At 48.7% G+C, this 14,207-nt stretch overlaps 1 protein-coding gene across 1 annotated transcript in view; it reads left to right on the forward strand.

The window, feature by feature from the left end:
• Window positions 1–14,207, forward strand: part of skic3 (SKI3 subunit of superkiller complex) — a 58,168-nt gene that overhangs the window by 6,051 nt on the left and 37,910 nt on the right. Inside the window, exons 2-8 of the mRNA XM_088911096.1 lie at window positions 688–782; window positions 1,399–1,542; window positions 5,001–5,092; window positions 6,052–6,127; window positions 7,067–7,207; window positions 9,966–10,064; window positions 11,917–12,025. Coding sequence (XP_088767222.1) covers window positions 693–782; window positions 1,399–1,542; window positions 5,001–5,092; window positions 6,052–6,127; window positions 7,067–7,207; window positions 9,966–10,064; window positions 11,917–12,025 — 751 coding nt within the window. The 5' untranslated portion in view covers window positions 688–692. The remainder of the gene's footprint in view (window positions 1–687; window positions 783–1,398; window positions 1,543–5,000; window positions 5,093–6,051; window positions 6,128–7,066; window positions 7,208–9,965; window positions 10,065–11,916; window positions 12,026–14,207) is intronic.

Genomic DNA, 14,207 nt, shown 5'->3' on the forward strand with positions numbered 1-14,207 from the left:
GGCAGTCCTACTGCTCGGCAGTAAGTTCCTGAGCAGGTTTTCTACAAGTTTTCCTGCAAGCCCATTCAGAGGTGTCACTGTCTCAGCAGGACGAAGACCGCACGTGTTTGGGTTATAATGGCATGATGCCAGTGTTGAAGGCTTGCTGGGCTTTGACCTTTGTCTTGACCGTGCCAATGCCACGGACGGGGGGACAGTTTGGACTGGCCAGCTTTCTCCAGCTGTCTGCGGCTGGACAGGAAGTGTGGTGGAACATCCCACAGCAGTCTGTCCAGAGGCTGATCGGGTCTGTGCGTCAGTACTGCCTGGGGTTGTGTTCATTCTCGAGGAGGTTATACCCCATAGTAGCCTTGTACTATTTCATTTTGACAGTGTGACGTATGCACGTGCTTACATTTGCTGTGATTTTGTTTGGTATCTCTATATAAGAAGTTCAAGACTGGATCTATTGGACCTTAACATTTTTAAATGGAGATACCAGCCTAAGTATTGCGTTTCTTTTGTGGAGCAGAGCATAACTCCAACTGTCTGAGCACTTGACAGGGCTGGGAAGATCATTGCTTGACAGAAGACTGCCGGTGTGTTACCAGGGACGTGCGCAGTGGGATCCTGGATCGTTTTCCAAGGCTTTGTCAGAGGTGTGGAACTGTGCCTGCCACTGTCTGTTGATTGTCTGATGTTTTGCAGAAACCATGTCTAACAAGGAGGTGAAATCGGCCTTGAAAAGCGCCAGAGAAGCCATAAAAAATAAAGAATACAAAGAGGCCTTGAGACACTGCAAGGTGAGTGTCTCTTGTCTCTGCTGTTCCTTGTGATGCTTGGATTTCTGTTGTTGGCAACCTGGTTGTGTTTTTTCTTTACTAAAGAAGACGATCCAGCGTGCATGGAATGGGATTTTGTGTTTTAGTGTCTTGCAGCAGCATCCCTGTTCTCGGAGGAATACACTACAGCTGCACAGTTCGCTCTTCTCCTTGTGCACCAGTTGTGTTGTTGCGTTGCAGGGCTTCATGGAAGACCTCAGTGTGCTGCCATGTGCTGAGTCTTTAGTGAATTTAGTTTCTCAGCTCGGCTATAACCATTGGCTAAAACTCTGGTTCTCAAGGATGTGTTTTTATCAGGTTTACCGCCAGGCTTGGCGGCTCAGAGCCTGAAGCCTGTTCTTTCCTAGAGTCTATACTAGCTCTCCGTGACCTCTTCAGATCCTTGTGTTAAACACGAATCTGCTTGATTTGACTATTTGAACGGCTTTCAGCCCCAGTTAAGTTATTGGTGTCGAAGTGTTGAGGCTTGTGCGCGGTGTCCAGCGGTTTCAGTGCAGTGCTCAGCGTTGGCGTCTCCTGAGCCCCAGGGCTGGGAGGCCGAGCTCCAGCCCGTCTCTGACCGCCGCTGTCGCTGCAGGCTGTCCTGAAGCTGGAGAAGAACAACTACAACGCCTGGGTGTTCATCGGGGTGGCAGCGGCCGAGCTGGAGCAGCCCGAGCAGGCGCAGACGGCCTACAGGAAGGCGGCGGAGCTGGAGCCCGAGCAGCTGCTGGCCTGGCAGGTGGGTGGAGGGAGTGGGGCACTCTGGGATTGATGGCTGGGGCCATATGCCGGCTATCCCACAGTGCCCGCAGTGACGTGGCCCCCTGCAGCTTGCATTACCTTGGCTTGCCTGTCCTGGGGAGGTCCTTCCTGTGAGTATGTGCACTAGGTTTAGCTCTGCTGTGCTCTTCCTCCTGTCTGGTCCTGCGGGAAGGAGTTTCTAAAGCCCGATGCAGACTTCAGTAGCTGGTGACGCAGGCTCTTACACGTTACTGCTAAACTTTGAGGATCTCTTTTCATAAGCAAAAAGGATGGCCGTGCAGGCAAATCTCACAGTGAGGGAGGAGGAGAAGAGTGTTTAGCAAGTTATCCAAAATCTTGGTTGCGTCGTGTCGGATTGTCGTGTCAGGTTGTCACAGTGCCATGGTGGAGATGTCGCTCCCCCCAGCGCGGCCCCAGCCAGCAATGTCTGTGTCCAGAAACCTGCTCCTGGACCGAGCCAGAGCTCATTCCTTCTCTCAGGCTGTACATCTGTGACAAACGTGAACACGAGTCTCATGGGGTGGGGAGTGTTCTGTACATTGGTGCGTCTGAGCTCAGGCTGCGCTGCTGTGTCTGTGGCTTGCTGGGACTGGCCTCATAGCTGAGCGAGGAGATTTCACTCTTAACCGGTCTTGTTTATGGAGTGTTTAATGAATATCTGAGCATGACCTGTTCACGGAGGTCAAATGTAAATTAGCGAGATTATCTTTCAGTCAGTAGGTGTGGGGAGCTGTGAGCAGCCTTTTGTACTGAGAAGATCTTCCTTTGGTTTATTTTTTCAGTGCATCTCTTGTGGTGCGGAAATAAAATAAATCTTTTAATATTTTGTGAAAAGGATGTTTGGCAGGTTCTAGGTCTATTGTTCATCTCGGAGAAGAGCTGAAGACCTTAACTTTGCAGAACGCATTTTCAATGAAAGTACCTGGCTGAAGGTAAACTAAAGCAAAACTGCTATTTGGAAATGAATATACAGTAGATATTTGCATATGGTTTTGACGTGAATTGTGACTAAAGCAGCTCTCTGCAAGCCATCCTGCTGAAGTACTCCGTTAAAGGAGTGAGGGAGGAGGCTAGGGAAGATCCTGAAATGGAGAGCACTTGTTTTTAGGGGTGAGTGGTCAGATTTGAGAAGGAAAGGATGCATTAGAGACTAAGCCCTGAGGAGAGTCCTCATTGCCTGTAAAGCGCTTTCAGTGGAATGTCCAGAAAAGTGCTTCATAACTGTAAGGATTGTTTATTTTATTTATAAGCCCCATCCTTGGAAGACCTGCTGTTTTTGTCTGAAGCAGGAGTTGAGCGTGCTCGGCGATCTCTGGTTGTTGAAAGGGGAATGAAGGTTCTGCTGTTGTTCTCGGGATCAGGAATGCCGTCAGGCTGTGGGGCTCGACGTCGCGTGTTTTATAGCTGCTCTGATCTGAGCCGCAGCTCGTCCCGCTGCTGTCCTGAGGGGGTCTGGGGTCCCCGGAAGCTGTGCTTTATGTGACCTCAGGACCCCAGCTGAAATTCGAATGGTCAGGGCTGTAAACGAAATGGCAAGATGAGAATCCTAAACCATCCTGGTGAAGAATGTCAACCACATCGTTTTGAACACGGCTGTTAATTTGTGTGTTTTAATTTTGAGTGGTTGGTATTATCCGGGCGGCCTGCAGCCTAGGTTTATTGTTGTTATTGCAGTGCAGCGGGTGAGGTTGCAGTCCTGCGGCGGCCCCAGCCGGTCTCCTGTGATTCACAATGGTGGTGTCTGGATATTGTCCGCTTGGACTCCGGCACTGCGCTTGTCTTGGGGAAGGGAGCTTTTCCACTGCAGTCAAAGAAGCCTTCTCCATCTGAGAGAGTAGAGCTTGTGCAGCTGTTTATCGTGGTCACTGCATATGAACACACGCACGCACGCTAATGGGCTGAGTGAGGATTTTGCTGAGCCGCCACATGGCTCCAGTCTGCGAGGAGAGAGGCTCCTGTGTCAGACCTGGCAGGGAAAAGCTGTATTATTTTTAAACATGGGTCCAGCAGAGTTTCAGTAATAAGTATGACTGGACATAACAGTGTTGCAAATTGAGGGAAAAAGTGCGTTATAATAACAAAAGTGCTCACCAGCCGGCAACTTAAATGACATGGATTGTCACCCGGAGACAAACAGGTTGCTGTGGTGATTGAAATGGTTGCTGTTGGTTCTGTTGTATTCCAGATGATCTCTTTCATGAGAGCTTGTACACTAGGGTTTCCTGAGAAGGGTCTCATTGCACAAGTGTCGATGTTGTGTTCTGCTCAGGACCCTGTAATGTTCAGTAAGTTACCCTAGGATCTTCCAGGATGTTGTAGTGGGCACCAGTGGCTGGGGCTCCAGGCTCATGACTGGAGTGTTATGGGGTGGTTTTCTGAACTGGGGACACGAGATACCAAAACGTTTAAAAAAAAAATAGGTGACTGTCAACAGCTTTGAAAAAAGACTCAGACTTTAATAACGTGCACATCTACAAGATATTGACAGGATCCCACCAGTTCTCTTCTAGGGTCCCACAAGACGCAGTAACTCTTATTTGCTTAGGAGGCACCTTTATCCAGGTTGCTGGATTTTGTAAGATTCCATAGGCTCCCAGCTAGGATCTTGTAGGATCCTTGTTCCAGATCTCTTCCAAGGTCAAAGGACTAATGACTGAGTGTACAACAGACAATGCAAGTAGTTTGTCGAGCGTCCTGGCACTCACTTTTGCTAAACGGTTTTCAGCACAACAGACTTGTTGTCGTCCTGGGGGAGTGAACTTTGCTAGGGCGTGTGTGGTACCCTGGACAGCAAGGAGGTGCAGTACAGTAAAGATGAAGGAAAGAGGTGAGAGATTTAGGAGGATTCCTGTTTCGGAGGCGCTGCAGTGAAATGCGGTAGATGGTCATGCCTGCCGGACCTCAGTTTAGTACAGTGTGTCAATGAAGTGTGAGGAAGTTCTCCATGCTTCTGACCCAGAGGTTTGTGTGCAATGAGTGCAACACGTCTGGTTCCTGACTGTACTGCTGCCTGGCGGATGTCTTTCCTGTGCAGTCGTGGTCTCTGTGGCTCTGGCTGGCAGTGGGGGAGCCTCCAGGTCTTTATTGCACAAGGAGCTCTAGGGGGAACAGGGACTCTGGAGCAGCGAGAGCAGACTCTGACAAATGTTCTCAAAATTAAACCTGGCCCGTGTGTGGCACATAAAGTTTCTCACTAATCTACAAACTTTCTAAGGACTTGCTGTAATACTATGCTGCCAAATATTTTTAAAAAAGAAATTCTAGCAAAGTTTTTTAACGAAAAAGTGCTACTGGAGGGGTTTTCAGAACGTTTAAGGAAGTGTGACGTATCCGACAGGTTAACTGTTTAATCCCACTGACAACTAGATCTGGATGCATTTTTTTCATTCTTTTTTGTTTTGTCTGAAATGTGCGTGTTTTGTTTTATTTGACTAGGGTTTGGCAAGCCTCTATGAGAAAAGTAACCAAACTGATTTCAAAGCTGAACTACCAAAGGTCTATCAGAAGCTCCTCGCCCACTATGAAAGGTAAGGTCAGCGTGCTGTGACACAAGTATGTGTTCCAGTCTCGTGTCCTTCTTTGCTCTGATTAAAGTGATGTTTCTTTTGACACGGCAACCAAGCGAATGTGGGTGCGCTCAGCCTCTGGTCCTGCGCTTTCTCCTCCGAGAGGAGGTAGAAGACTCTGCAACTGAAAAACTTGCTCTGAATCAGCTGATAAGCTGTTTGTTTTATTTAATACCCCCAGTTTATAGAAGAAGAATGTCTGAAGTCTCAGGCGAATTAAACATTTTCTTCTTCCTGGGAAGTCATTCATTATTGGTGCGAGTTAAAACCCTTCATTCCATGGGGGATTTCATTATAGAAAGCATTATGTTTATGTGATAGTATATAATATTATATACAGTATATAATTTATAATATTAAAGATATTGCTGCTCTGTAATCAGATCAAAGAAGAAGATCTAGATAAGTTCCAGGGCTTAAGGTTTTGCCCAGGACTTCAGGTGGTTTAAACTGATAATCTGCCGCCTTTACAGAGACAGCTGCCTGAGATCCTGGGATCAATTAACCCCTAACTACTGCACAGGCTGGATGGGCAGCACGGCCTCCTCTCATCTATAACCTTTTGTAGGCCTTATGTTCATCTGATGCGTTACACCAACTTTAGACCAGATTTCACCTGGTGTGTTGTAAAATCTAGCTACTGACGTGTTTATTTCTCATTTTAAACAAAAAAAAGTTTATTTTATGTATGCGTGCTGAATTTTGCACACATCCAATATCTAAATGCTGGTTAAATTACTGGTTGCTCCACTGTTCCTGTCTCCAAGACTTGTGATGTCATTTTCTATGTTGGTGTTATGTCGTCTCTTATGTCATTTGTCATGTGAGGAAAACCCACAAGTAAGCATTTCACGGTACTGGGGTAGATATGACAGCAAGCCTGGGCTTGAACTGAAGGGTTTCCCCTGTCGGGTTTCCAGCTCGGACAGACAGAAGTGGTACGAGGTGTGCAGGAAGCTGGTGGAGATCTGCCGCCTGGAGAAGCAGCACCTGGAGGTGAGTGTAGAGCAGTGTTCTCCTTCACAGAGTGCAGCCCCGCGAGGGGGCGGCAGCGCCTTGCCTTGCTCGGTCACGTGGCAGGTGCTCGGTTCCGGATTCCTCTTCGTGTGGGGATGAGGGCAGAGTGGCCGGTACCTGAGTACTGTATATTTCCCACAGCGCGAGACTCCTCTTTCTGCAGCCATGGGTTACACTTCTAGATGCCCTCGCCGAGCGGGGTTAATATTTACAGCCACTGCTCAGTGCTTTGCCCTTTTCTCCGGGGCATTTAGACAATTCAAGTTTCCTTTTAGCACACAGTCTCGAAGAGCCTGTTTTTTTGTGATAACTACAGTACGATCATCAGAATGAGCAAAACCCAGGATGTGTGGGGACACGTCCTCATGTGCCTGGATGTACAGGGTCATTTTGTAAGCTTTCAGCACTTGAGATGGGGAAAATAAGCCTGATAGAATTATTTTCGTTGGTGGCAAATTTATTTCTTAACGTATTTTTAGAGGCCGGTTTCAAAATATTGGATATGATTCATACGGAAGGAACACCACAGAGCATTATTAAAAAAAGTGGCACTTAAGACTTTTGGTTTCTCCTGGGTTTGAAAGAAAATAGTTTCTGTTGTTGTTAATGTTTACAACCTCCAGTCTTTGGTGGGATTCAGTTCCCTTTAATACACGTCGATCTGTGGCTCAGTAGGAGCAAGGAGCTCAGATCTAGACATAAAGCTGTGAGTCACTGCTGCGGATTGCTCTAATGATACACATACTGCCAAGTCCATGGAAAGGCAGTTTAAGCTGGAAAGAGCCCTTAGATGGAACAAGTGGCACATTGAGAACAGTTCAGGGGCTGTGCCTGAGTGTGGACGTCACCATGGCCGGTGCTGCCCCTCTCCCCCTCTCTGCGGGAGCGTGACTCTGCCCTCTTGCTGCCCCTGTGCAGGTGGCCAGGCTGTGGCACAAGCTGGTGCAGCTGAAGCAGGAGGAGGGCGTGGGCGGCCAGGAGCTGCTGCAGCTGTGGCAGCAGATGACCCAGCTGTTGGCAGCCCGTCTGCAGGAACAGGACAACGAGACCCAGCAGCTGGTGAGTGATGTCAGTGCAGGGGAGGGGATATGTCAATTAACCAAAACTGATATAAAGAATGGATGTATCCAAAGAAGAGCTTCATGTGTTAATATGATGATAATCCAGTAGTTTTTATATTCCTGAATCTAAATTTATTCAACACACACATAGTCAAATGATCACTTAAATTAGTGTTCCTCTCATCTACTGTTGCCCACATTAGACTCGTTTTTGAATTTTATGAACAAAGCCTGTGTTATATACACTCACCTGTAGGCCTGTATAAACAAGAGTTTGTGTCTTTGTGCCTATGCACTCCATAAAGGGCTTCTCCTTGAGCAAGAGGCACACGTGTGCTGTGAGCAAGCCTTCTCAGCAGGATCCTCAGCAGGTTTCACCATCCAGAGTGAAAGAGCATTTAACTCTCAGAACAGGATTTAAATCCTCTTTACCCAGAGGGTGGTAGGAGTGTGGAACAGTGTACGCAGCCATGTTGTTAAAGCCAGTGCCCTGGCTCCTCTCAAGGAACAGCTGGGTGAGATCCCTGGACCTGCTGGGCTAGGTGGGCTGTGCAGACTTCTCTTGTCTGTAGCATTCCTGTGTTCGTGTGCGTGTGGACCGCAGAGCGCAGCCATTGATTCATGAAAGTGAACTGAATATTGGAGGCAGTTTCTATGGTGACAGAATTTCACTGTCTCCAACACGCAAGCTCCTTTCCAAAAAATCCAGAGAAGACGTAGGTATCGGCAGTTCCATCCCTGCCGAGAGCACGAAGAGGAACACTGACGTTGTTTGATCCTGGTCTTTATGTGGTCTGGCAAAGCAAGACTCTGTGAGGCTACAGTACGTGGCAGACATTCCAGCAGGGAAAAGTAGGTTATCCAAATTAAGGCGGAGAAATGTTCAATCCTCCTTATATATATATATATTTTTAATGATTCAAGTGCTTTTTGTGTTCAGTCCTATATTGTTTCCTGCAAAGACTGAAGGAAGAGGGTCTTGCACTCTCGGTCTGATCTCTCCAGAGCGTGTTCAATATCTGCTGGAGCAGCTCGGCTCTGCAGCCTGTGCATCGCGCTCTGTGCCAATCAAGCCGCCTGCAGGAGCCCTGTGACTGCGGTGAGCTTCTCTACAGGAGTGTCCCTGCAGTGTGCACCGCTCAGTACACGTGGACCCGAGTTTCAGAAACAGGCCTTATCCAGCCCTTATTGTGCATGTCGTCTAATCGGCTGGTACGTGTATGAGAGCCCATCTGCGGGGTCCAGCTGCCTGCAGCTCTGTGGAGGTGGAAGTCTGAGGGAGCCTGTTACCCAACACTTATTATAGCTGCATTCAGGCTGACCAGGCGTCAGCTTCTGTTTATCTGATGGTAACTGGTGATCAGTGTAGATGATGATGATAATAATAATAATAATTGTTTACACTTATAGAGTGCTTTTCTGGACACTCCACTCAAAGCGCTTTACAGGTAATGGGGATCCCCTCCACCACCACCATTGTGCAGCCCCACCTGGATGATGCGCCAGTCCACTCCCCACACACCAGCTCTCAGTGGGGAGCAGAGCAGAGTGATGAAGCCAGTTCAGAGATGGATTATTAGGAGGCCATGATTTGTAAGGGCCAATGGGAAATTTGGCCAGGATGCTGGGGTTACACCCCAGTTCTTTTCGAGAAACGCCCTGGGATTTTTAATGACCACAGAGAGTCAGGACCTCGGTTTTACATCTTACCTGTAGGATGGCGTCTTTTTACAGTGCAGTGTCCCCGTCACAATACTGGGGCATTAGGACCCACACAGACCGCAGGGTGAGGCCCCCTACTGGCCCCACTAACACCTCTTCCAGCAGCAGCCTTAGTTTTTCCCAGGAGGTCTCCCGTCCAGCTACTGGCCAGGCTCATGCCCGATGGGCTTCAGTGGGCTGGGAGTTGCAGGGTGATATGGCTGCTGGCAAAGCCTTGAGTGGCACCTATTCCTGTTACTCACTTGATGATTCCCTGTATTATATGTTTAAGTCTCAGAGCGGCACAGTGGAATGGTCATTTAATTCTGCACTGGGGCACCTTCTGTGTGGAGCTTGCGTGTTCACTCAGTATCCAAGTGTCCATGTGGGTTCGCTCTGGGAGCAGTGGTTTCTGCCCATGTCCCAGAGACCAGCCTGCTGGGCTAATTGGTGTGTCTGTGCCCTACGGGGAGTAGTGTCTCTTGGAGTATAGGTGCCCTGGGGCTGTCCTTACTGTACCAGGAATAGCTGGTTTTCGTGATGGGTGGAGGGACTGGGCACCAGGCTAGCAGGATGTCCAATATAAGCCACATTGACATTGTCCATAACAACAGGTTCTTCTAGTTAAGACTCGTGTGACTTTTCTGTTCCTACAAGAACAGAAGAAAGGTTACTAATGAGAGGCATCTATCTTTGGTAAATTTTGTCTAATTGATCCGAGTGTGTCATCCATCTCTCGAAGGAAGCCAGGGTATTGGGGTTCGACAATGTGGCTGGGGCTTTCTGCTAGAAACCCATCGCCCTTCTGCTGGTGGGAGTGTATGTGGTCCTCCTTTTCTAGACTGATCCCAGGACATTCATGTATTTTTCTCTAATGTGGTGACTGAAATTGTATACCATATTCTAGCCCAGGTCTGCCTGCGAGAAACACTGTCAGTTTAGAGTTAAATTCCCTCTGTGGCGACAATACAAAACTATGCAGTGTTGTATTTTTAATTGCAATCATTTTCTAATAATGTATACGTTTTAATGATGTGTCATTTTGTGCTTTACAGTTGATAACAGCTTTTGAAAATGCCACGAGCTTGGCAGAGAAGATTCAGAGCAAAGAACATCAAAAGCTTCTGACTGAATACATTGAGTGCTTGTCAAAGGTGAGCTGATCTCTCTGCCCCTGTCTCCCAGCCATCCTGGTCTGGTGAATTAATTGTTAAATAGCTCTGAGCTTTTATGAAAGCAGGGTTTTTTATGAAATGGGAGCTATGAAGCTTGAATACATATTTTCAGTGCTCTGTTATTCTTACAACAATGCTTAACATAAAAATTAAAGCACTCAACATGTCATTTCACAATAGAATGTATCGGAGCATTATACAGACTTCATAGAAAGAGCTGTACTACAAGAAAGGAGGGAATTCTTATCTGTGATTCAAGCATGAGGGTTTATCCTTTTATTTCTTCAATGAAATATGTTTAAATTTTTACAAGAAGGAATTCTTAATAGTGTTATGACAGTAATAGTCAGTGATAGAAAGCCTTTGTTGTGTTTATGACCATGTTGTGTGGCTGTGCTGTATTCCTGTACTAACAAAGCAAACATGACAGTGCCCTTGGAGTCCCGAGGGCTGAGGAGCTCGTAGGAGCCAACGTCTCGGCTCCTGAATTTCATGAGCAGTCGGATGTCTCGTGTCCCGGTTCGGTTCCCAGTTGCAGTGAAATCTCAAAATCCTGTTTGAATCCAGTTTATCCCACTGAGGTCTTTGGTGTTTTGATTAGAAAACAACATCCCGTGGCACTTGTGGATTCAGGTTCCCCCAGGGCGCTGTGGGCCGGCTGGCGGGCCGGACCTGTGGGCGGGCCGGTGGCGCTGTGGGCCGGACCTGTGGGCCAGCGGGTGGGCCGGTGGCGCTGTGGGCCGGACCTGTGGGCCGGCGGGCGGGACGGTGCCACTGTGGGCGGGACGGTGGCGCTGTGGGCCGGCAGGCGGGTGGCATGGTGGCGCTGTGGGCCGGACCTGTGGGCCGGCGGGCGGGACGGTGGCACTGTGGGCGGGACGGTGGCGCTGTGGGCCGGACCTGTGGGCCAGCGGGCGGGACGGTGGCGCCGTGGGCCAGACCTGTGGTCCGGACCTGTGGGCCGGCGGGCGGGTGGCATGGTGGCGCTGTGGGCCGGACCTGTGGGCCGGCGGGCGGGACGGTGGCGCTGTGGGCGGGACGGTGGCGCTGTGGGCCGGCGGGCGGGTGGCACGGTGGCGCTGTGGGCCGGCGGGCGGGTGGCATGGTGGCGCTGTGGGCCGGACCTGTGGGCCGGCGGGCGGGTCGGTGGCACTGTGGGCGGGACGGTGGCGCTGTGGGCCGGACCTGTGGGCCAGCGGGCGGGACGGTGGCGCCGTGGGCCAGACCTGTGGTCCGGACCTGTGGGCCGGCGGGCGGGTGGCATGGTGGCGCTGTGGGCCGGACCTGTGGTCCGGACCTGTGGGCCAGCGGGCGGGACGGTAGCTTTGTGGGCCGGCGGGCGGGTGGCATGGTGGCGCTGTGGGCCGGCGGGCGGGTGGCATGGTGGTGCTGTGGGCTGGACGGCACTGATTTAGCTGATTTTGGGTTTAAAGTGCTAGTGTGCTGAAGACATGCAGGGTGAACCAACACTGTGCTTGGAGAGGTGTCTATTCAGGCTTGTACATGCGTACCTGACGGTCTCCTTGGTCCCTTTAGCTGTTCCACTGGCTGTACAGCTTTGCTTTTACTTTTCACTGTCTCGATCCCGGAGGCTTGCAGTCCCTGTGGGCTTCAGCTCGCTGTGCTCGGTCCTGTAGGTGTGGGCCTTCCAGAACTGCACTACTGTGTTTGACCTGAACACCTCCAGCCAACAAATAGCTGTAGCACTTTCCTCTCTCTGAATACTATTGAAAATCAATGAAAAGGAAAAACCTATTGTGGGAGATTTGGTTCTGATATGAAATACTCTGCTGAATCTTTTATTTTATTTTATGATTCTCCTTTCCCTCAGATGCCACACGAAGAGACAAAAATGAAGGGCGCCTGCGAGTCGATGATGTCTCTGTACCCCAGCTCGACGTTCCCTCTGGAGGTGCTCAGCACGCACTTCATCCAGGCAGGTGGGTGGAGCTTCGCTGCAGAATGACGTCTCCCAGGGCGCAGGGCGCAGGGCCGCTCGGGCCGTACTGGCGCAGTACTGACGGCGGGCTGTCTGCCTTCTCTCGGGTCCTGATTAGGGTGCCGATCGTGCAGATGAATCCTTTTGTTCATATGTAGCAGCGTAAAAGCTTTTCAAGGAAAGACGTGGTGTCGTCTGAGCTTTTCATTAATGTCGGACCCGAAAACTTGTATGCAGACTTAGAGCTTGATCCTGGAGTTCAGAGCTGGACTTTGTGTGGCTGTGGTTGTCTGTTAGTGGTTGTGTTTTGCGTGCGAGGGGGGTCGCAGTGTCGGCAGTGGAGACGAAAGAGAAGAGAGCCGGTTCCACTGCCCCTTCAGGAGAATAATCGATCCTTTCGGTTACTCATGGGAGGTTTTAGATTTAAAAGCGATGTTGGCGCTGATCGCATTTTGGCAACGTTTTTCTGTGCATCTGTCATGTTCTCAGCAGATACAGATGACTGGTTTCTCTTGTGCTGTAGACAAAAGAAGCACAGTTCTTGTGTTGTGAAGCCACTGCATTGCCTAAAAGGACATATTTCACTTCTTAATGTAAAGGAGTAAAAAACTTCTAAACCTCCTGATTGTGAAAAATCCATGTTGTTAAACTACATGTGCACCTGAAATACTTGTCCTCCCTTTGGTTTCTGTTTGCATGAATAGAAGAGTTGGGATATGGTTGCTGATGAACTATAGTTGGCTTTAAAGTGTGCAAACACACAAAAGACCACAAACCCATTTGCAAGAGGGCACTGTATCCGCTTGGCTGAAACCAGGTTCCTTCTTACTTTTGGACCTCAGTGCGAGTACATGGTAAACACGTTGGCTCGCTCAGAAAAGGAGCTGCAGGATGTTGCTTTTTATTCTGTTCCCTTATTGTCCCAGATGACGCAATTGGTAGTTGATCATTTTATTGCACCATCCATTCATTTTCTAGCAGCTCTATTCAGTGCAGGGCTGTGGGAGTGCTAGAGCTTATCCCAGCAAGCAATAGGCACAAGGCGCAGGGTACAGCATGGATGGGATGCCAGTCCATCGCTGGGCAGACACACACATCAGGGCCATTTTTCCCAGAAATCAGTTAACCTACCAGTATGTCTTTGGACTGTGGGAGAAAACCGAAGCACCTGGATGATACCCATGGGAACACAGGGAGAACATACAAATCCCACACAGACGGCAATCCCACACAGACGGCTGAACGCAGCACCACGTGCCGCCTCATCTTGCAAAAACAGGATGAAAATCGATCTGCAGTGTGCGTGGCCGTTTGATTTTCACAGTGCAGATGTGCTGATGATTTCCTTTATTGATCCCTCTGTGGTTAATTAGTGCCTCCCCCCCAAGTAAATATTCTGGCATCGATCACGTTTCTCTCCTTAACTCTTTTGTATCCTGTTGTGTTGTCTGAGAAAAGGGCAGGCTTGTGTCTGCAGAGAGAAACGTTTTAAATACATCTTTGGTTCAAAATGATTGTATAGTGTCTCTCAATTGGATATCTCTGTGACTATTTTTAAATCTCTTTTGATTTAGTTTTATAATGTTAAGACTCATTTGCTAGAAGGTTTAATATCATGTAGTACTCAAAACCTTAAAGTGCCCCTGATTAACACAATGAAATCATCTTTAACGTCACCAGAGGTCTCCTCTCAACTTCTTCTTGGAGTCTTGTCTACAGTGTTCTAATGCAGCATAAAAACGAGCTGCTAAGACATAGAAAATGAGAAATATTTGGGACGTGAAACTAATACTAACTGAAAAATAATAATGTCTCATATCTTCCGTGTGATGTGCAGGTGTGTAAGTATTATACTGGTCTGATTTTCAAATAAGGAAAGAATTAGCATTTTAGCTCACATGCTGGGTAGTGCATTTTAATGTTGAGCTTTGACTGCAAGTGCTGTAACAGGTCAGCCTGGTTTCAGCAGGTTTCTTTGTGATCAGTTAAGCAAAGGAGCTTGTTTAATTTAGAGATCATTAATTAGAGACCAAAGTCTTTATTGGGACCACCTGTAAATTCAGCTGTAAAGGTCCAAGTTTAATTTAATTCAGTGAATTACTTCATTAATTGATCGGTGACTTAGAGGTGTTCCCAGTCGTTAGAAACTTGACTGGGTCTCTCGGGAAGCAGGCCTGGAGATC

This window comes from Atractosteus spatula, chromosome 3, assembly GCF_055471065.1.
Source record: "Atractosteus spatula isolate fAtrSpa1 chromosome 3, fAtrSpa1.hap1, whole genome shotgun sequence".
Taxonomy (NCBI): Eukaryota; Metazoa; Chordata; class Actinopteri; order Semionotiformes; family Lepisosteidae; genus Atractosteus; species Atractosteus spatula.